Genomic DNA, 23,335 nt, shown 5'->3' with positions numbered 1-23,335 from the left:
TATGTATGTATATAGCAGCTTGGCAGTAGAATGTGAAATGTATACCATTATCTTATGTGTAACCCTACATCACATTTGTTTGGGCATCTACTTCCAGCATTGCTTTGCTATATAGTTTGGGAATTCACTAAATTAACATAATTTTGGACAAAACTCTTTACCGCCTTCTCAGATACTATTGCTGTGACAATCACTCATAATCCATTAATGGCAATATTTAATGTATTTCTGGATGGGTTTAAGTTGTATAGGAATAAATCGATTGCAATAATCTACTAGCATGTAGGCTTATCGTGCTCAAATGGAAGAATCCCAACACATCTTCAAAAACTCAGTGGGTAAGCGATGTTTTATATTAAATTAGAAAAAAAATCTCCTAAAGGGTATGTTCAAATAAATGGAAAGAATTTATTAATATTATTTTAGAATAAATGTGCTGGGCCTGTGATTGACTTTCTTATGCTAGAAGTTGCTCTACTATATTTAAAAAGTTTGTCTTATTTTTCTCTTTCTCTTAGGTGGGGGCTATGTCTGGTTTCTTTATTTTTCTTTACATTTCTATTTTTTCTTTGTTTTCTCTGTACTGATTTTGAAATAAATGGTTGTACCTGTTATGTTGTTATTACTGTATTTAGTTGATTGAGTAGCTGCTTTTCAAAAATAAAAAAGCCTCCAGGCAACTGGCATTCCTGGAGAAAATACACCTCTGGGGTTTTTATGTTCAGTTATAATGGAAAAAGGCAGTACTGACAAGCTAAGGTATCTGGCTGCCCACCACATTCTGCTGTTTTTAATGTGGGGAGCAGTGTAATAAATATGTGAAATAATTTCATTATTGGATTCAGAGAATCACAATATCTCTGATGTCATATCCTACGGGCAAAAGTATCAGCTTGGCAGTAAAGCAAGTAGTAGAAGTCAAAATGTAAACCATCAGCTTATGTGTGACCCCACATAATGGAAACCAGTCAGTCACACTTATATGGCATATATAACGGAACACACTGTCCATTTTCTTAATTTGCTTATCTAGTGCAGGGTCACGGGGCTGCTGGAGCAGATATTGGGCATAAGACTGGAACAACACTCTGGCAGGACACCAGTTGATCACACACACAGGGTCCAATTTAGCAATACCTATTCACCTAACCTCCATGTCATTGGACTATAGGACGAGACTGGAACAACATTGTGGTAGAAACCACATGGAGATCTTGTTGCAGTTTTCTGTGCATCTTGTGTAAAATAACAGTTCAGTTTTTTGCTGTTCTGTTAATTTTTATTCACAAAGTGAAGGCTTAGACTGCTTGCACCGGTTTCTAGCTTAATTAACACTACCAGGAAAACATAAACCAAAGATCACTGAAACTTGTCAACATTTGTTTGTACTGAATAACTTTATTTTAATTAACAAAATAATACATTGTATGTATCTAGTGATTAATGTAACACAGATTGCACAGTTCATGTTCACTTATGATTCTCGAACGTATTAACTCATTTTAACACTAGAATCCCTGGAGCCTAGGAAAAAAAGTCATGATACCGGGCCACCTTAAATTCCTTTGCACCTCTTCATCAGCATCTTTGTTTTGCAAATGTGTCAGTCAGCACAAGCAGCAAGCAACCTGCAATCCCATCCCCCACCAACAGAGATGAAGTCAGTCGCAAAATTCTCCCACCTCAAGTCTGTTTATCTGGTTGTGAGGTGTTTGGAATTGTATGGGGTTAATAATCGATTGTTATTTGGAATACTAGGGGGCTTTGCCCCCTGCCTGCGCTTCTCGCCATTGTGAAGAGGGGGGCTGAATGCACCCCAAGGAATGCATTGACCTGGCTCAGCAGTCACTGGGAAAGACAGAAAGAGGGTCTTCAGAATATTCCTAGGTTTACCTTAACATAGTTCTTTTCCTCAGTTCTTATAAATGAACTCCTTATTAATGCTTAAGTACCTGTGAAAGATTGTCACTTTGCTGGGTACATTTTTTATTTGTCTCTCATCTTCCAATTACCAAAAAGGAGCTCCAACGCCTCCACTTTATCAAAGGTAAAAGTATTTTGTCAAGGTGTCCATTATTTCTTCATTTACATTAAAAAAGAAAAATGAAAGACAACAATACCAATGCTAACTAAAATATGCAAATACATCCATCCAACCATCCATTGTCCAACCCGCTATATCCTAACTACCGGGTCATGGGGGTCTGCTGGAGCCAATCCCAGCCAACACAGGGAGCAAGGCAGGACACACACACACCAGGGACAATTTAGAACCACCAATGCACCTAACCTGCATGTCTTTGGATTGTTGGAGGAAACTCATGCAGACACGGGGAGAACATGCAGACTGCACGCAGGGAGGACCCGAGAAGCGAACCTGGGTCTCCTAACTGCGAGGCAGCAGCACTACCCACTGCGCCACCGTGCCGCCCATGCACATACATATCTATCTATTATAAAAAGAAATCCTGTCCTGGAAAGCAAAAAGCAAGTCTACGATACGTGATCGTCTCGGGAGACATTTTAAAGACCCGCGAGACAAAAGACACACCCTATTTATAATCTATCAAATAGGACAATAGGCAGCAAAACATTCAGTCTTGTGAAGGATTTGAGCACACACAGATCCAGGGCTCTCAGTGCATATAAAGCGTATAAGGACAGTATGTTATAAATTAAATGTCGACATATAAGCAAAGAAAAGAGACTCAAATGCGTTGGACAGAAAAAAGAGCAAAGAAACAATAATCGAGGTGCAAATTCAGAAAATAAGAAAGTAATTATCAGCCTGGAACAAGTGGAATTGAAAAAAAAGCATGTCCAATCCGGCTCAGAATTAAATGACAGTAAGTAAAAGACAAAGTAGAACTTCATAAAGACGTTTACAAACGTTGGCGCTAAACACATACAGAGCAGGTTAGAGACTATGAAACCAGGGAAATTAGAAAGGCTCAAAAAAAACCCCAAAAAATGGCGCTATACACATGTGGAGAAAGTTAAAGGATATGAAAGTAGGAAAATTAGATAATATAAAGTAAAGATCGCAGTAGCGCAAACAAACAAACTGCCTCATTTAACTATGCAGCAGTCTAACTTTGGTTTTGCACACTAATTACTACACTATTGCACCTTAACACTTAATTCTACTTTATTCACATAATTTTACTTATTTATTATGTTCTTCTATACTGTTATCTTTCAATCTATAACTTTTTGTTAATAACTTTGCACAGTTTTTGATAAGCGGATCAGGATGCATTTCACTGCGTGTTGTCCTGTATAACTATGCATGTGACCAATAAAGAATCTTGAGAATTTCAAAAACAGAGTTTACCGCACATGCATTTATTGGTTGCTTTGTTAATGTATATATATTTATCTGTCTGCTTATTTAAAAACCTAAATTTACCCCAGGAGTCAAAAACGTTCTGTCTAGCCCTTGTACAAAAACCTAGACAAAAGCTGGTGTATCACCTTGGTAACCCCATGTACTTTTGGAACTGTGAGAGGAAAATAACACAACTTTACAGACAGGAGTCCAATGCAGAACTCTACTTACTTTTTTACTTTGTAAAAAAAAATTATTAACTGCTGTTGATATAGATCGTTTTGTCTATGCTGAAATTCCAAACAGAGAAACCTATCCTGACCTCATTAAAAAGATTCAGCATATTGGGACTCGCAAGATTACAAATACAGTAATCCCTCCTCCATCGTGGGGGTTGCGTTCCAGAGCCACCCGCGAAATAAGAAAATCTGCGAAGTAGAAACCATATGTTTATATAGTTATTTTTATATTGTCATGCTTGGGTCACAGATTTGCGCAGAAACACAGGAGGTTGTAGAGAGACAGGAACGTTATTCAAACACTGCAAACAAACATTTGTCTCTTTTTCAAAAGTTTAAACTGTGCTCCATGACAAGACAGAGATGACAGTTCCGTCTCACAATTAAAAGAATGCAAACATATCTTCCTCTTCAAAGGAGTGCGTGTCAGGAGCACAGGCTGTCACAGAGATAGAGAAAAGCAAACAAATCAATAGGGCTGCTTTTAAGTATGCGAAGCACCGCGGCACAAAGCTGTTGAAGGCGGCAGCTCACACCCCCTCCGTCAGGAGCAGACAAAGAGAGAGACAGACAGAGTTTGTTTTTCAATCAAAAATCAATACGTGCCCTTCGAGCTTTTAAGTATGCGAAGCACCGGGCAGCATGTCGTTTCAGGAAGCAGCTGCACAAAAGATAGCAACGTGAAGATAATCTTTCAGCATTTTTAGACGAGCGTCCCTATCGTCTAGGTGTGCGAACAGCCCCCTGCTCACACCCCCTACGTCAGGATCAGAGAAAGTCAGTGCAAGAGAGACAGAGAAAAGTAAGCTGGGTAGCTTCTCAGCCATCTGCCAATAGCGTCCCTTGTATGAAATCAACTGGGCAAACCAACTGAGGAAGCATGTACCAGAAATTAAAAGACCCATTGTCCGCAGAAACCCGCGAAGCAGCGAAAAATCCGCGATATATATTTAAATATGCTTACATATAAAATCCGCGATGGAGTGAAGCCGCGAAAGGCGAAGCGCGATATAGTGAGGGATTACTGTATTGTTTTTACAGAAGTTCTGAAATAAAAGAAAAACTAATGAAATAGCAACAATTCAAAGAAAAGAAAATCTTAAAAGTGTGTATCCGGAAAACCAAACACGGGGGTTGGCAAGCGAAGCCCCCTAGTACTTTCAAAATACCATGCTTAATGCATACATATTTTACTGCTGTATGTAGTTTGTTGTCTGTCCAGTAGTTATCTATATAAATAAAATTCTTTTCGTGTTTGAAATGGAAATGACGTATGACCACGGGTAACAGAAATTACGTATGACCACATATTATAATATAGGAACTTATTATTTGTGTGAGAGTTATTTTACTGATATTGAAAAGAAGACAAAAGACTGTTTAAATAAGGAGCTGGGAAGGTGAATGTAAAGAAGAAGCCAGCAGTAAAGCAAGTGAGACTCCGTAATAAGGACGGTTGGGTGCACGGTGAAGGAGTGCCGGCTAACCTAGAAGGACCTTCGGAGCATACGGCTTTACTTTGCTTTTATGGTGCGAGCGTCCGCCATAGACGGACACTAACGCTGAGACACCCGGGTGAGACGGATTTCTTCCTTCAACAAAGGAATTGTCGCCAGGCCAGTGAGAGCGCTTCTTTTACATTTAAATTCAGTATACGAGTCAGCAGAACATATCTGACTTGATCACTGGATTCATTGCAGATTTCCCAGGCCGTGTGAATTTAGACTTTAAATCAAAGTTACCCTAGGTTCTTGTCTATAAGCCGGACTCATGTATAAGCCGGAGACCAAAAATCATACGAATTTTTAAAATAAAATCGTATCATAGATAAGCCGGACTCATGGATAAGCCGAACGTACTATAACCTATAACTAATAGAAGGGAGGGAGGTCAGTGGTCTCACTCGCACCCATTTAATTTCTTTAAGGGGGGAGAGAGTGTGAGATATTGGCGTCTCTCTCACTCCCCGCATGGCGCGGTTGGAGCGGCCGGAGCACGTTCTTTCTGCTCTGGGCGTCGCCGAGTCAACACGCGCGCGCGTAGCGGTCATTTAAATTGTGATTTTATATGTAAGCATATTTAAATATATATCGCGGATTTTTTGCTGGTTCGCGGATTTCTGCGGACAGTGGGTCTTTTAATTTCTGGTACATGCTTCCTCAGTTGGTTTGCCCAGTTGATTTCATACAAGGGACGCTATTGGCAGATGGCTGAGAAGCTAGATTCCTTACTTTTCTCTCACTCTTGCGCTGACTATCTGTGATCCTGACGTATGGGGATTGAGCAGGGGGGCTGTTCGCACACCTAGACGATAGGGACGCTCGTCTAAAAATGCTGAAAGATTATCTTCACGTTGCTATCTTTTGTAAAGCTGATTCCTGAAAAGACATGCTGCACAGTGCTTCGCATACTTAAAAGCTCGAAGGGCACGTATTGATTTTTGACTGAAAAACAAACTCTGTCTCTGTCTCTCTCTCTCTCTCTCTCTCTTCCTGCTCCTGACGGAGGGGGTGTGAGCTGCCGCCTTCAACAGCTTTGTGCCGTGGTGCTTCGCATACCTAAAAGCCAAACAGCACCACTGGCTTGTTTGCTAGAGATTGTTTTCTCTATCTATGTGACATTCTGTGCTCCTGACACACACACCTTTGAAGAGGAAGATATGTTTGCACTCTTCTAATTGTGAGACAGAACTGTCATCTCTGTCTTGTCATGGAGCACAGTTTAAACTTTTGAAAAAGAGACAAATGTTTGTTTGCAGTGTTTGAATAACGTTCCTGTCTCTCTACAACCTCCTGTGTTTCTGCGCAAATCTGTGACCCAAGCATGACAATATAAAAATAACCATATAAACATATGGTTTCTACTTCGCAGATTTTCTTATTTCGCGGGTGGCTCTGGAACGCAACCCCCGCGATGGAGGAGGGATTACTGTATAAGCCGGATTTATGTATAAGCCGATATTCTATTTTTTCATTTTCACAACTTTTTTCCTTAGATAAGCCGCGGCTTATAGACAAGAACTTAGGGTAATATAAAAGAGACTGGGGAACGTGTAGGGATTGTGTGTGTGTGTCTAATTTATATTTGTATATAGATGTAATATAGGTTTAAGTAGAGTGAATTTATTTGTGCTGTTTGTAAATAGGGTTATTTTCCGTTTCTTTTCCTTTTTCTTTCTTTGCTGTTTCGCCGTTTTCTGGGGAGTATATTATAGAGTGTTTAAGGGGGTGGCATATTAATTAGGGTTTGTGAAGTTATTATAGGTTTGACAAGGATTTAAAGGGTGATTATTGTTTTGTTTGATTTATAATATATTATTTTTTGATTGTTTAAAGAATTGTTGGGGTGATTATTTCCTTTGTATAAATTCATAAAAGACAACTCCAGATGAGGATATCAAATTGGGGCTAAGGTTCGGTTGCGTGCCATACTTAATAGAATTAATTTTCCTAAGAGTAGGAGATTTTTGTGTGTGCTGGGCTCCTCCTTCAACTTAAGAGGAACGCGCTACACCTTGATAGTAAGAGAGATGAAGAAGACAGCTTTGCATCTTTCTACTTTTTAACTGCGCCGAGCTGTAAACAATGTGAAGACGAGACCGCCTTCAGCGGCGAGGGGTCGTAAGAACAAAGTGGACACTGTGAGGCGCGGAATGTCGGGCTTTTCCTCCGGGTCAACAGCTTTGCAGTTTTGGGCAGCGTCCTCTCTTTTCGCACTGTTTGTCACACTTCAAGTGCCCTGTTGGCTCCTGGGATAGTGGAAATCTTTGCGAATAAGTGTAATCAGCGCTATCGAACCGGGATTCTCTTGGTAAATTGCGGTGCATGGCTACTTACTGTCCCTTAAGATGAATTCGGGTCACTAAAACCCCCCAACATTCAAGGTTGCTTTCGTGATGAATTCTTTTAAGAAAATGGAGGGCTTCTAAAAAGATGTACCGACCTCTTCATGTTAAGTATTAGACTTGAGAATTGTTTGGACCTTCTGCCCGTTAAGCATGGAAAGGCAGCGTCCACATTTCTCACAATAATTTTTCGCTTAAATCACAGGCACATAGTGCAAGGTTGTCAAGTAGGTAGTTTGCCCGAAACCGCTGCAGTAGTACTCAATGTATCTTTACTTCTTAAATGTTAATGTTTGACTGTTTAATAATTTATACGCATCTTATATCTTCTTCAAATTCTTTTATCAAAATGTTTTACTACTTAATAATTAATATTTATATAATTTCTATTTATTGTAAATGCTCTTTATTTCTTCAAAATTAATATTGGTAATTAACAAACTTATTTTATAAATACTACATTTTAGTTTTTTTCCCTTGCACTCAGTGAGCGAAGCCACTGGGTAATCAGCTAGTATACTGTATATAAATGTAATGGAATAACTCTACATGTAGGCAGACTGCTACTTGAGCTGATAAAGCAGCTGTTGTAACAGACAAACTAAAAAGAAAGTTTACACTTATGTATTTAGGCTCTAAACTGAAACAAACAAAAAAAAAAGCAGTTTTCATCTGTTTTAACATCTTTAACTGTAATACCATAATAATTTTTGTATTTCAGAAAATGACTCACTTCTGCAGGATCTCTTGGATGGAAATTTTGAAAGTGTATTGCTAAACCCAATTATCTTGGACATTTTAAAAGGAGACTGTGCACCTGAACAGAAGATTGACTGCTTTGTCGAAGAAAGGATAAGAATGTATCTAACTGGCTTATCTGAAGATGACAAGGCCAAAAGGTAGTGAACTTTGTTTTTAGTAGTAATACATTTTAATAAAAAAACTGAAGGAGAATGATATTTAATTGAAAAACCTTAAGGGGATGCTTTTGTTTTACAACTCAAAACTAAAATGAATGTGCCTCTTGAGCGGAGGTGATAGCCACTGTCATGCTCTGCTGCATTTGTATCTACTCTGCAAGTGGTTTCTGAAGTTTGGATTGCTTTAAAGTCCCATTAACTTTCAGTTTATTTAATGCATTGTTTAAAATGCTTATTTGGACCTTGTTTTTAAAATTTATTAGCTTGGAAAATTTAAAGTCTTTGTTTTTATTTTAAAATTTCTAGTGTTTTTGTGGAAGGATTGCTGAACTGGTTACTCCCTCTTCTGCTTGATTTTGCTTGGTGGCTGTTAGCTCATGTAGGAAGTAAAAGTTTTTCTTGCCATTTTGGTTATATTACCAATCTTTCTGAACAGTGAGAAAGACGTTTCACCATCTTGTTTGTTTTTTTTAAACTATTGGCTGAGTGTTTAACAAATGCTTAGATAGCCATTACAGAAGAAGCTGATGCTTATTTTAATACTCTTATCTTCTGAATGAGGAGAGTACATATAGGATGTTTTAAGTCTGAATAGCTATTTCTTTTAGAATAAAATGAATGACTTTACAGTTAAATACTACTTTATGAATTATGTTCTGTCTTCTTAAGGTCAGGTTTGTTGTAATTAGTATATTCTACAATGTCATTCTTACTTGCATGCCTCTCATAGGGTCTGGAATTTATCTCAGTACCAGCAACAAACAAAACAAAGATGATGAATACAGCACCATGCATTGAATGGGAAACTTCTACTTTTTTCTGTGACCTTACCTTTTGTGTTACCTTACTAGGTAAATTAATTAATGAGGCAAGTATGTATGTCACCACATGTCAGTTGTAGCCTCTAGAGGGTGCTACTGAGCAAAACTGAAATGCTGCTTGTTACACAATAAAAAAGAAAATCCATTCCTTATGTGAAACTTTTACTGGGCTGATAAGCAAGTACATCCATTACCTTATTATAAATCACATGCTATATACATTCAAAGTGTTAGCTTACTACTGCTTGGTGTGTATCATTAACATTGCATTATGCTTCGACTAGGGGGCTCCGCCCCCTGCTCGCTTCGCTCGCCAACCCCTGGTGTTGGGTAACGCGAAATTGTTTGATGTATGCATGAGATACATTAGAGTGTAAAGGTGTAGATGATGCATATAGGAAGTAAAGAACGTATTGTATGGTAAATCACAAAGATTTATTGGAATATCTCATTATATACAATATTTGTAGTAAAGATGGTTTGTTGTCCTTGAATGAGTTTTCCTTGGTTTGGAGTATTTATAACTTTAACTTTAATGTCAGATAAACGCCGAACTCATGAGAAGGCTACATAAAGTTGTCCATGTCCAAATACGCGCTCAGAGAGGTATATGCCAACTTTGTCCATGGTCTGTCCTTTGGATTTGTTGATTGTCATGGCAAGTGCAGGTTTAATGGGAAATTGGCGTCGCCCAAGTGTAAATGGTAATTCAAGGGCAGAACTTGTAAGGTCAATTCTAGGAATTGCAACAGTATTGTTAGGATGTGATCCTGTAAGTATTTTTGCTTCAATAACATTGTCTGTCATGGTGTTGATGACTAAACGTGTACCATTGCATAAACCTTGTTTAGTATTAAGGTTTCTTAATAGCATGACAATTGTTCTGATTTTAAGGTTAAGACTGTGTTGTGGTAATCTGGCTGGGTTAATAGTGTTCAGATATTCTAAGGGGAAATTAAGATGTTCAATCTCGTCTTTAGAATCAACTTTGTCAGTACTTAGAAAGAGGCGGCTTTCTCCAGGAAGTAATACAATGACTTGGTTATTTATGTGATCAACATCAATATTCTTTGGACATAATATAGCCCGTTGCGTTAACAGTGGTATCTGGTCTATTGTTTTGGAGCCGTGAGCGTAACTCCATTAGTTCTTCCTTGTTTAGTGTTAGTAATATGGATAATGGATTGCACTTACTGTTACTACGTAGAGTTTTCTGTGGTTGAATTGTTAATAATGTATGACTGTAATGTGATGATTCACTTATGCTGTATAGTTTTCACATGTGAGGATGACGAACCTTTAATACGGAGTGTCCGTTTATTCTTAATACCCATCAGGTGTTGTGCCTGTGTTTTGTGTGGTTGCACTGTTAATATTGTATCACTGTAATGTGATTCAAATATGTTGTGGAGTCCGTATTTGTTGGGTTTCTGTACTATATCGTGTTTTTGCTTGCGGGTCATTAGAGGTGCGTGTATCATGCTGTGTAGTGTGTTTGCGTACTATCTTGCGCTTTCCGTACTCCAATTGATTTGTGACCCTTTCTGGACTCCATAGTCTGTCCCGTTTTACTCTGGGGTGGCGTATTATGTCGGGTTTGATTTGTGAACCTTTCTTGACTCCGTATTCTGTCCTGTTTTACTCTGGGGTTGGGCGCTGACTCCTGTTGTTTGTGTGGTTATGTCATTCGTAGTCTCTATGGACTCCGTAGTCTATGGGGGGGTTTGTGTGGCACACCAAGCAGCACATTATTCCTAACTTCACTTAGCAGTAGTGCCACGCACAATATGGTGGAGACGCCTGTGCCTTCACTACGCATTAGTGCCACTCACAATATGGCGGCAACGCCTGCGCCTTCCGTATCATGTCGGGTTTCACCATGCTGTGTAGGCGCCTTTGCCTTTCGTACTTTCCCGCGCCTTCCGACGCGCAATGTAGGCGCCTGCACCTTCCGGGTCTGCCTCTGCTGTGTGGTGTGGACGTTTAACTGTCGTTGTTTCCGCCTTTATATTCTGTCCCTCACTGTGCATGTGTTTCGTGCCTAGGTTTTTTTGAAGCTGTTGCATTCCAGTTTTCATCATCTGTAACCTGCTCTCCATGTGTTTGTCCCCGTTCTTTAACCTCTTTATGACGTTTTACTTTGTTTCCTACTCTGTCTTTTATTTCTGACCTCGCTTTATCCTGCTTGCGGCATGTCAGACGGTTTGTAGTCTCTCCCATTTTGCTCTGGGGTGGGGGGGGCTTTGTGTGGCGCCTGCGCACTATGTCTCCTGCGTCTACGGGCAGGTCCCTGCGTCCATATCCGGTTTACCATTCTCGTTTAGTAATATGGATGTGTGTATCCATGTAGAGTGAAATACATTATATGTGTGTGTGTGTATATATATATATATATATATATATATATATATATATATATATATATATATATATATATATATATATGTATACAGTGGTGTGAAAAACTATTTGCCCCCTTCCTGATTTCTTATTCTTTTGCATGTTTGTCACACAAAATGTTTCTGATCATCAAACACATTTAACCATTAGTCAAATATAACACAAGTAAACACAAAATGCAGTTTTTAAATGATGGTGTTTATTATTTAGGGAGAAAAAAAATCCAAACCTACATGGCCCTGTGTGAAAAAGTAATTGCCCCCTTGTTAAAAAATAACCTAACTGTGGTGTATCATACCTGAGTTCAATTTCCGTAGCCACCCCCAGGCCTGATTACTGCCACACCTGTTTCAATCAAGAAATCACTTAAATAGGAGCTGCCTGACACAGAGAAGTAGACCAAAAGCACCTCAAAAGCTAGACATCATGCCAAGATCCAAAGAAATTCAGGAACAAATGAGAACAGAAGTAATTGAGATCTATCAGTCTGGTAAAGGTTATAAAGCCATTTCTAAAGCTTTGGGACTCCAGCGAACCACAGTGAGAGCCATTATCCACAAATGGCAAAAACATGGAACAGTGGTGAACCTTCCCAGGAGTGGCCGGCCGACCAAAATTACCCCAAGAGCGCAGAGACGACTCATCCGAGAGGTCACAAAAGACCCCAGGACAACGTCTAAAGAACTGCAGGCCTCACTTGCCTCAATTAAGGTCAGTGTTCACGACTCCACCATAAGAAAGAGACTGGGCAAAAACGGCCTGCATGGCAGATTTCCAAGACGCAAACCACTGTTAAGCAAAAAGAACATTAGGGCTCGTCTCAATTTTGCTAAGAAACATCTCAATGATTGCCAAGACTTTTGGGAAAATATGTTGTGGACTGATGAGTCAAAAGTTGAACTTTTTGGAAGGCAAATGTCCCGTTACATCTGGCGTAAAAGGAACACAGCATTTCAGAAAAAGAACATCATACCAACAGTAAAATATGGTGGTGGTAGTGTGATGGTCTGGGGTTGTTTTGCTGCTTCAGGACCTGGAAGGCTTGCTGTGATAGATGGAACCATGAATTCTACTGTCTACCAAAAAATCCTGAAGGAGAATGTCCGGCCATCTGTTCGTCAACTGAAGCTGAAGCGATCTTGGGTGCTGCAACAGGACAATGACCCAAAACACACCAGCAAATCCACCTCTGAATGGCTGAAGAAAAACAAAATGAAGACTTTGGAGTGGCCTAGTCAAAGTCCTGACCTGAATCCAATTGAGATGCTATGGCATGACCTTAAAAAGGCGTTTCATGATAGAAAACCCTCAAATAAAGCTGAATTACAACAATTTTGCAAAGGTGAGTGGGCCAAAATTCCTCCAGAGCGCTGTAAAAGACTCATTGCAAGTTATCGCAAATGCTTGATTGCAGTTATTGCTGCTAAGGGTGGCCCAACCAGTTATTAGGTTCAGGGGGCAATTACTTTTTCACACAGGGCCATGTAGGTTTGGATTTTTTTTTCTCCCTAAATAATAAAAACCACCATTTACAAACTGCATTTTGTGTTTACTTGTGTTATATTTGACTAATGGTTAAATGTGTTTGATGATCAGAAACATTTTGTGTGACAAACATGCAAAAGAATAAGAAATCAGGAAGGGGGCAAAAAGTTTTTCACACCACTGTATGTATATATATATATATATATATATATATATATATATATATATATATATATATATATATATATATATATATATATAATTTTTTTTTTTTTTATAGTTTAAACCCTAAATATGCCCCCAAAGCAATTTAATTTAATTTCAAATTCAGCTTAATACATTACCTAAAAAAAGAATGTAAAGGTAAACCTGTATACTGTACTGCTATGTCTCCCGCAGTGCTAGAATGTAAAATACTGATGTTACCGATATATGTACTGTAATTCATGCAAGTGCATTTTCATTGCCAGAAGCTTTAGAAGGTGCAGGGCGTTTCAGCGGCATCTTGGGGCTTTGACCCTTAAACTGCCACATACTTGGGGGTTAATGCATCCCTGGACGCCAAATACTCTTTTGTTGCACTTTTTAAGTAAACGTCACAATTCATGAGGAAAAAGTGAAATTTTAGTGGAACTTTTTATTTTTTTTTTCATGCAAAGAGCATCACAATTACTGCAGCACTGATCATTTTACACACACTGCTAATGAACTGTAGAAACTATTTAAAAAACTACTGCAACTGATGCCATGGATGAAATTCAGTAAATCACCGAGCCAACTGCGCTTGAACTGGCTGCACGAAAGCACACAGAGGTAAGTGCTGATGCTTGCAGGCCAGCGGCTCAATCCGAGGGACAGTGAGGCTGCAGTGCTGCAGGGGCTGGCAGTGGTCATGAGCTGGCTGATCAACGAATGTACGGCACTGACTGATCAGCTCCTGCGTGCTCGCAAATGACACTGGGAAATGACTATAGCCGGTTGTGGCGGTTTAAGGGTTAAGTGGAACAAAACGGAAAACACAAGAACACTCAACTGGAGATGCATCACAGTCAATCAGCAGCAAGGAGAAATGAATAACGCTATAGCAATCTGGTGCAGCTAAGATTCACACCTTCGAGAAGACTGATTTGTTTATTTTTATGGTGGTGATTCCAGGAACACCCAGCCTTGGCTCGACCCGTACACACTCACAAACAGAGACAAAAATAAAGCAAAACGGTAATCAAACAGCAAATAAACAATGTAATGAAAACAAATGAAATACTGTAAATTAAAACAACGATACCACCCCTGTTCCCTTTACGGCAATTACACATTAAATACAACAAAGCACAAACAAAACACGCACAGTAAATCATGAAAAATGGCAACGGATGAAATGTAATGATGAAAATAGATAGTCAGAGATCTGCACGTTGAATGGGAATGTAAAGATAGCCCTACTGCTAGTTCCTGAAATGGTGAAGACTGGTGGACAGGTTCAGGAGCGCTCCTTTCTTTGCAGCATTGCCATGAATCCAATTACAGTCCTCATGTACACAGTCGAATGGCAGACCATCCAGATGCCAACCACGAAACGATCCAGGACAAAACGAATAAATACAGGTAACCAATAAGAAGGCAGACAGACAGGAACTTGAAACACACATTTCAAAAACTTTTTTTTTTTTTGCATTTGGTTGCCGGCCCCCTTTTTAAAAGCCGCGCTGACATCCTTTGACCTCAACAGCCCCTGCACCCTCAGCAGAAGACCGATCAGAGCCACTGCAGGGACTGCTTGGAGTTTGAGTTTCAAATTCTATTGGCTACTTTCACCAGCCCAAGCTGCGTTTGCCTTCACCGTTGCTGCCTGTTCTCTCCAAGTGTCCGCAATACCGCTCGGACATGCTGTAGGTGTTCCCTCCATGTGCTGGAATAGATGACCACGTCATCAAGGTAGGCAGCACTGTATGAGTTATGAGGCCGGAGCACTTTGTCCAGCAGACGCTGGAAGGTTGCTGGCAAAAAAAGGACGAGGGGGAGGAGCTGATCCCAGTTCCTTCCATCCTTGCTGACCACCTTACGCAGCATTTGTTTGAGAGTATGATTGAATCTCTCTACCAAACCGTTGGTTTGATGATGATACACGTGGTCTTTAAATGCTTTATTTTCAGTAACTTGGCAGTCTACTTGAACGTCTCCGAGGTGAAAGGTGTTCCCTGGTCTTTCAAGACTTCCTTGGGGATACCCACGCGCGCAAAGACCCCTAGTAATTCCCGTGCGATGGCTTTAGAAGTAGCTGAGCGCAACGGAACAGCTTCAGGGTATTTGGTAGCATAATCCACGAGGACTAGGATGTACTTGTGTCCTCGGGCTGAGGGCTCTAGAGGTCAGACTAAATCGACCCCAATTCTATGGAAAGGAATGTCAATCAGGGGAATAGGAACAAGAGGAGCATGGTCCTTTCTAGGAATTTGTCGTAATTGACACTCCGGGCAGGAAGTGCAAAAGCGACGAACCTCCTCATTGATTCCCGGCCAGTAGAAATGGAGCTTGATCCGCTCCAGGGTTTTCTCGGTGCCCAAATGGCCACCTAGGAGGTGGGTGTGTGCTAACTCACAGACCTGCCGCCGGAAGGTCCGCGGGATTAGCAGTAGCCTTCTCTCCTGCCCGTCATGCTCAGCTTCGCAATAAAGAAGGTCATTTTCCAACACAAAGTGAGGACCCTGTGGCATCGACTGGTTAGTGCGCTGGCCATTGACTAGGACCACTGCATTTTTGGCAAACTTCAGGGAATCGTCAATCCACTGCTCTCTTTTAAATGAAGCCGGTGTCTCTATAAATTGAAACCGCAAAAGGGAGAGAGGGTCGGCGCCGACCTCATGGGGCGAGGCTTCCTCCCGTTCCGCCGCGGCGCTGGTGGATGACGTCTCGGCACGCGACAATCCGGGAGTCGCCACGTCACTCAGGGCGGCCGCTTCGTCTCTCTCTGCCGGCTGATTACACGGCTTGGAGGCAGCTTGAGACAGCTCATCCCCGCCCATAACTAGGCCCAAGTTAACCCCAGGAGTGATATGTGTCTCACCGCTTTTAATATTAGACCAGTCGCGCCCTAGTATCACCGGGGTTCATCACCGGGGTTTTGGATGGACGGCCACGGTTAGTTTTTGTACTGATCCCCCGTAACTGATGACACAAGCGGCGGAGCTGTACCAATGGATTTCTCCGTGGACACAGGTTATACTGGTCTTAATCTTCAACCACTGTCGCGGCAGCACAAACCGGCAGGCAACAATGGAAATGTTGCTACCGGAATCGAATAAGGCTGTGGTCTTGTGTCCGTTGACCATCACCACGCCAGTATGTGGGACCCCCAATGGATTAGCCAGAGGACACCAACCCTTCCTCGCTCTCCACCCGCATTCCTCTGTGTGTCCAAGCAGCTTGCACGCTCGCAGCTCCGGGGACGCCGATACAAACTCCGGGTTGTACGGGGAGAGGGGCTAGGTCTTGGGACGTACTCCAGCTGAGTCCGACAAAGGGACGGTTCTGCTCCCTCAGATTGTGAGGCCATCCTTTGTGTCTCCAGAAGCTCTATGAGCTCTGCAAAGTTCTTAAACTGCTTACCCCAGACTGGCTGAGTGAAGCCACGGGGAAGCTTTTTTAGGAGCAGATAGCAGACTACCTGTTCTATTACCTGGGAGGGCTTATTTTCATTTGGCCGTAGCCACTGCCCTACCTTTGCCCATAAGGACCAGGCTTGTTTGAGGATCGGCTGCTCTGGGTCCAACCTCCAGGTTTTTACCTTACTCACCTGCCAGTCTGGGGCACCCCTAGGTGGAAATTGGGGGTCTGGTCTCACAGGGGGGTGGACGCTCTCCTCCGAGAGAACATAATAAGCCCCATTTGCCTTCCCCCGCCGGGGTAGCCCAATTCTGTGAGCCCCTCCCGCACATTCCCAGGCCTCTCCAGGTTTCCTAGTTAAGTGTGCCGGGAGCGGAGCTCGCACTGGGTCTCGCCGAACCACGGGACACCCTCCCCGCCTGAACACTCGGCCCCGGCACGCTCCCACCTGGGTGCATTGCAGGTCCTGTCCCCTTCTCTTCTGGGACTTCTCCATCCTGCCGACTACGCCAATGTCACAAACTCGAGACAGAGTCATATAAAAGTTTGGGGCAGCCACCCGTATAATTTGGTATCCTGGCTGTAAAGTTGCTTTCTCAAGATATACAGCACTGATGTGCATACAACCGAGTCCAAAACAAGACTGAGGGAATAGGGAAAAGGTGCAGGCTTTTAAAGTGGGAGACAAGAAGTGAGATCATAAGGATCGGGCTCATGTTCTTCAGCCATTGGTTCGAGCCTGGACGTGACATCACAGGGGCCGGAGCTGGCAAAGTCTCCTTCCATTGGCTCGGTCCTGGAAGTGACGTCAAGAGAGCCAGGTGGAATCTCCCATGAATGGTCTACAGGGAAGGGAGAAAAAGAGACTGTGCACTCTGCCACATCCTGGCATGCCACAGAACTGCCTTTACTCAAGCCCTTTAGCTGCCTCCCATGCGCATGTGTGTGACATATATATATATATATATATATATATATATATATATATATATAGACAGAAACTCCCTCTCGTTCACTCGGATCCTCATCTGCAGCTCGACTTTCTGTACCGCACATCAAACTCTGTTCTATGAGAGCTCGAGCGTCTCTCATAGTGCTCCTCAACTCTGGAATTCTCTTCCTTCTCATATACATCAGCTCGATTCAATAACACATTTTAAAACTACCCTCAAAACTGGCATACCAATTGTGAATTTTGCACTGTTAGTGCCAGTTATCTTTGTTTGTTTGCTAATTATTGCTTTTTGATTTATCATTCTCTTGTTTTTATTTTACTAGTGTTGTTTAATCTTATTGTAAGGTGACCTTGAGTACTAAGAAAGGCACCTATTAAATAAAATGTAGTATTATTATTATTATTCATCCATCCATTTTCCAACCCGCTGAATCCGAACACAGGGTCACGGGGGTCTGCTGGAGCCAATCCCAGCCAACACAGGGCACAAGGCAGGAACCAATCCCGGGCAGGGTGCCAACCCACCGCAGGACACACACAAACACACCCACACACCAAGCACACACTAGGGCCAATTTAAAATCGCCAGTCCACCTAACTTGCATGTCTTTGGACTGTGGGAGGAAACCGGAGCGCCCGGAAAAAACCCACGCAGGCACGGGGAGAACATGCAAACTCCATGCAGGGAGGACCCGGGAAGCGAACCTGGGTCTCCTAACTGCGAGGCAGCAGTGCTACCACTGCGCCACCGTGCCGCTATTATTATTATTATTATTATTATTATTATTATTATTATATATACATATATTTTGTAGCCTGTGGCTGGGGAGCAAGCATGGCCAGAGTGTTACCTCCTCGGGACGCATCATGGTGACCACCTTGGTTTCCAGCGGTGCCTCAGACTCCCGCAGGGCATTATGGGAGTTGGAGTTTGGTGCAGTCCTTCTGCCATACCTGGAAGTGCTTGGATTTAAATTGGTTCTCTTTCTAGAAGGCATATTATTTGAAAATGAATAGAAAAGGAAATAGAAATAGTAAAACATACTGACATACTATACCCTCAATAAAAATGTTTAACTGTCAAAGACTGTGAGTTAAAGTAACATATATGAATTGTACAGAAGTTATTAATTTCCTTAGAGCATTGTTAAGGTGACAAAAAATAATTGCAGGAACAATGTGCCTATGTGAAAGTTAAAATTTGACCTTGTATTCCCACTGATAGATTTATATTTTTTAGTACAGTTATATCATAATCTTTGGAATATTAAATGCTTATTAACAGTTCATATTAGATGTATATTTCAGAGTTTGAAGTAATCAAACTTTCCTTTCAGTTTTGTATAGATGAGAAAGTTAGGTATGAACATAAAGTTAGTCTCTGTGACAATGTTAAAATATAAGGAAGCACGAACGATGGTGAGGATTGCAGATATGGACAAAAAAGTTTTGCGGTGAGGATCTACATCTGTTGTTTTTAGTGACTGTCATGGGGTTGGTGACCAGAGAAGTGTGTGAAGGATTGCCATGTGAGCTCTTGAATGCTGATGATTTTGTGTTATTGGCAAAAAGATGCAGAGAAGTTGAAGGAGAAGATACTGAATTGGAGGAGTATCTTGAAAGTGAAAGATCTCAAGGAACATTCAGAACAAAGACCAAGACGATGGTTGGAAAGATGAGTAGGATGGCATGCAAGAGGAGGGCGCGTGGCTATGAAGAATGCACATAAGAGATTTTGGGAGATGGTCAGTCCAATGTGCAGGTTGTATGATGTGGTTACATAAAAGATAAATTGATGTGAAGTAGAGTCTGCACCTGGTGACTGTGTTATGTGTTTGTAGAAAATGTAAAAGATGGGTGCAGATTGGTTGATGTTGTATGTGTAAAGTTAGATGTTGGGCAATGGAGTTGTTTTTCAAAATGCAGAGATGTTATGGTACTTAGGTGACAATGTTGAGTGCAAAAAGAGGTGCAGGTACAGTCATGGTAGTGAGAGTAAGTACTGTATGTGGAATTGATTTTGAGGGTTGTCCTCCATTCTGACTTCTAAAGGGCCTTCTCTGGCTTTGAAGGAAGGTTAATGCTGATGCTGATTTAAGACACTTGGTGTGGAGGACAAGAGGAGTTGTGCTAAGGAGAAACGGGCTAAGGAGGCTAGGCTCCGCCAATGGAGTTAAAAGTAGAAGATGATGGGTTGAAGAAGTGGAGGAGATGAGGCCCAGAGGTAGGCTGAAGAAAATGTGGTTGGAGTTGATGTCAGATGGTATGAAAAGAATGGGTTACATTCTATTGAATATGCAAGACGATGGAGAAAAAAAACTTGAAGGACAGCTGGATAATCTTGGTAAACTAAGAAGTGGCCATGACCATCGGTGATGATGACTATGATTGTTCTTTCGGCTTTCTTTTCCTGTCTACAGCAGATGTTCTAGTCTGGTTACACATGATAAAAATTTTTAAACACTTTTTCAAATGTGTTTTATTTGCTAGTTGTCAGTTTGCTATGTTGTGTGCAGTTTAATTTAGCATCAGTAAATGCCACATGATTCATGTGTTTTCCATACTGATCAATATTGTTTTGCTGGTGAATTTCCAAAAAAAAAAATACATTTTATTTATTTGACATTCACATCATATTTAGTAGAAGGCGTGTTTCCAAAATCTGATTCATATAACTTTTAGGTGTGATTCATTTTAACAGGATCCATTTGCAGTTCCTTTTCAGATAGCCATGTTTTTTAAACAGCACAAGTCAGTGCTCATGTGAGAATAGAGCACACCATGGCAGGCAAACCAACAAATTAACATAATTTCTTCTTCCATGTGATCATGAGTTAGACTTGGCAAGTGAGAAAGCTGGTAGATGGATGGAGAAATGCCATTTACATTCTGAGAGTTACTTCAGTTTTGTGAAAATGTTTGTGTTTTTTTCTTATTACTTACAATGATGAATTGTAGTATTATCCTGAATAGACATATCCATGTGATAGTTGCGGGGAGTATAGCCCCTTGACATTGAGAAGCACTATTGTCAGATTTTTTGGGAGCAGTCTGCTGACCATGGGATATGTGGTTAGCATTGTAGGCAGTGATTTTGTTAGCACATTTGACTGTGTAAATGAACTGTATTAACAGCAGGTTGCCCTTAATACACTTTAGCTAATATTGCATCTTTACATTGTCTGCACTTGTTTCTGTGTAGGTGTTAATATTGGTCAACCTAAGCCAAGTGTACACTGAACATTATATCTTTGACTGTATAGGTTTTGACAGGCATTTGTATTTGTCTACAGAGAGATGGTTGTGCTTCTGTTCGGTGTAGCCTGTCTGCAGCTTTTTGTTCAAAGCAACTGGACTGGACCACCTATTCAAGTTCACCCGGAGGATTTCCTGCCCTCAAGTGTCTTCCAGCAGTTTACAGAGGTATATTGTCTCTTGTAATGTTTGCTGACAAATACTTCAAATAATTTTTTATAGGAGGATCAGCACTATAGGTAACTGTATTCTTTTGATGTCTTTTGATTGGTTAGAAAACATTGGTGCCTTATGAGGTTAATTCTTATCCAGTTAGACAAAGACTTTTTGCACCAAACATGGTTTATTGTTTTATCTTGTTATCAGGTAACCTGTGGCATGTACCTGACAGGAAAGATGCCAACTAACCTCTTAGGTTCTTTTCTTAATGGGGGGGGGGGGGGGGTTATGTTGAGGATAGGAAGAAATATCAAAACCAGATATACACCTGTTGCCTATACAGTTTCAGCTTACTTGTCTTACTGTCCATATTATAGCCTGCAAATTCAACCCTGGGGACCTCAAATAAGCTGCTTCTCTTACTAGAACTATCTTATACTTTCAATCATTTTCTTTCCCCAAGTTTACTAACAATAGAGGGCTTCTCAAAGAATCTCTTTGAGCCCTTAAGGAACCACAATTAGATAAGGAATGATCAAGCTTAACATCTTGTCTTGTTGGTAGTAATTGGGCAGAGACACTGATTTAAACTTCACTTAAAAATTATTTATTTACATCAAGCCAATAGCAGGAAATGTAAGAAATATTTTAAAAAATTATAGGTTATATATCCTTAATCGCAATGTAAATAGAAAGATTTCTTGTTGGAAGCAGAGCTCCTTGGAAAGTGTCCAGCAGAAAGCTAAATTTCAGTGTCCCTTATCAGCTGAGAGACTCCATGTAAGTTTTTTTTTTTTTTTTTTTTTTACACCTGAGCTGAGCTCTTTACAGAAGTCAGGGAAACAGCTGAATTAAACGTTAAATAAAATGCAGTCACTTTCCTCCCCCTTCTTAGCCAATTTAAACATGCACTTATCTTTCTGCTAGCAAAGCAGACAGTTTCTCAAAACACTGAAAATGTTACTAATTAATTATTACCAAGTCAGGGTCAATTCCCATAGGAATCAACTTGAAGTTGCAAATAGGCTGGCTATACAAAACATTCTAAGATCCTGCTTCACTTTCTAATTATGTAAAATATGCTGAATTCTGCTTTGCCTTTCAGTATTCCCAGAATACACTGCTCTTCAGCTCAGCATGACAACACTTTCAGGCTAGTCTTTTTCCTGAAATCTGTCAGTTATAAAGGTTAAAGCATCTCTCATACTGTCACATAAGCCAATAGTGATAAATTACATTAAGTTATTGATGAAAATGATGAGCATTATGGGTAGATTGTTTCAGCCAGGTGTTTATTGAACATTGATGAAAAGAGAGGAGATGTCAACAGCAACAACAATTAAGAAAAAGGCCGTCTGCTGGCTGAGATTTGTTTACTTGCCCATTGCCATGCCAACATGCTAACTTCAAAACGGCAATATATTACATATACTGTATTAAAGGAATACGCCACACAAACATATTTTTTTATATGTTACCTTATGTTTGTAGTGATGGGCAAGAACAAATTTTAATCTCGTGTTTTCTTTCCCTCTCATTCTCTCGTGAAGAGCCCCGTCTTCAACTCATTAGCTTGAGTTGGCTTGAAAGTGGTTCATTTTCATGCACCACTTTAATGTTCCTAAAGTATTTTTTTAACAATATTTTAGCAAACAATACATGTTTTTTTTTTTTTTAATTTCTGAGCTTATGGCTGGATAACTGACGTGTGAATTATGTGAGTGTTTTTTCGTGGACATTGTTATACTATTTTCTGCTGTTCTGTGTTGACTCACAGTGGTCCCTGCTGAAGCCCAATGTATCAGAAAGTTTATGTCCATTCTTCATGTAAAACTGAACTTTAAAATCTTTCTCTGTTATCACTACAAAAAAACAAAAAGGTAACAGATTAAAAAAAATGGTCATTTTTGGGTGGAATATTTCTTAAATCGTAGATTACATCATTGGTAATGTAATATTTACCTTTTGCATATGTGTATGTTTTCTACATTTTTTAAAACGTTTTGCTTTTCTTAAAGGGTAGAATTTCATAATGTCTAATTTTTATTCACATTAATATCATTTTAAATATGAATTTGATTTGTGAATTTTGTTTTCTACTGTTAAAATAATTTGTACACATCTTCAGTATCTGAAGGAATATATTAGGTACATTTACACTATATTGTAATCGATCTCAGTGAGCAAATAAATCATAATTGCTAAAGATTATCGCATTTAAACTCAATGTAAGTTAATTGTACAATGTTTAATCATTAACGTCTTTTTTGCTAAAGATGTTTTAAATTTTTGTTGGTCATAAGTGCTTGACGGGCGAGTTCTTTTG

The 23,335-nt window shown here is 40.4% G+C and overlaps 1 protein-coding gene across 1 annotated transcript in view; it reads left to right on the top strand.

The window, feature by feature from the left end:
- ttc27 (tetratricopeptide repeat domain 27) overlaps positions 1-23,335 on the top strand; it is a 274,814-nt gene that overhangs the window by 3,577 nt on the left and 247,902 nt on the right. The window contains exons 2-3 of the mRNA XM_051919199.1: positions 8,133-8,310; positions 20,889-21,018. Coding sequence (XP_051775159.1) covers positions 8,133-8,310; positions 20,889-21,018 — 308 coding nt within the window. The remainder of the gene's footprint in view (positions 1-8,132; positions 8,311-20,888; positions 21,019-23,335) is intronic.

Source organism: Erpetoichthys calabaricus, chromosome 15 (genome assembly GCF_900747795.2).
Source record: "Erpetoichthys calabaricus chromosome 15, fErpCal1.3, whole genome shotgun sequence".
Lineage (NCBI taxonomy): Eukaryota > Metazoa > Chordata > Cladistia > Polypteriformes > Polypteridae > Erpetoichthys > Erpetoichthys calabaricus.
This window is presented reverse-complemented; position numbering and strand designations above follow the sequence as displayed.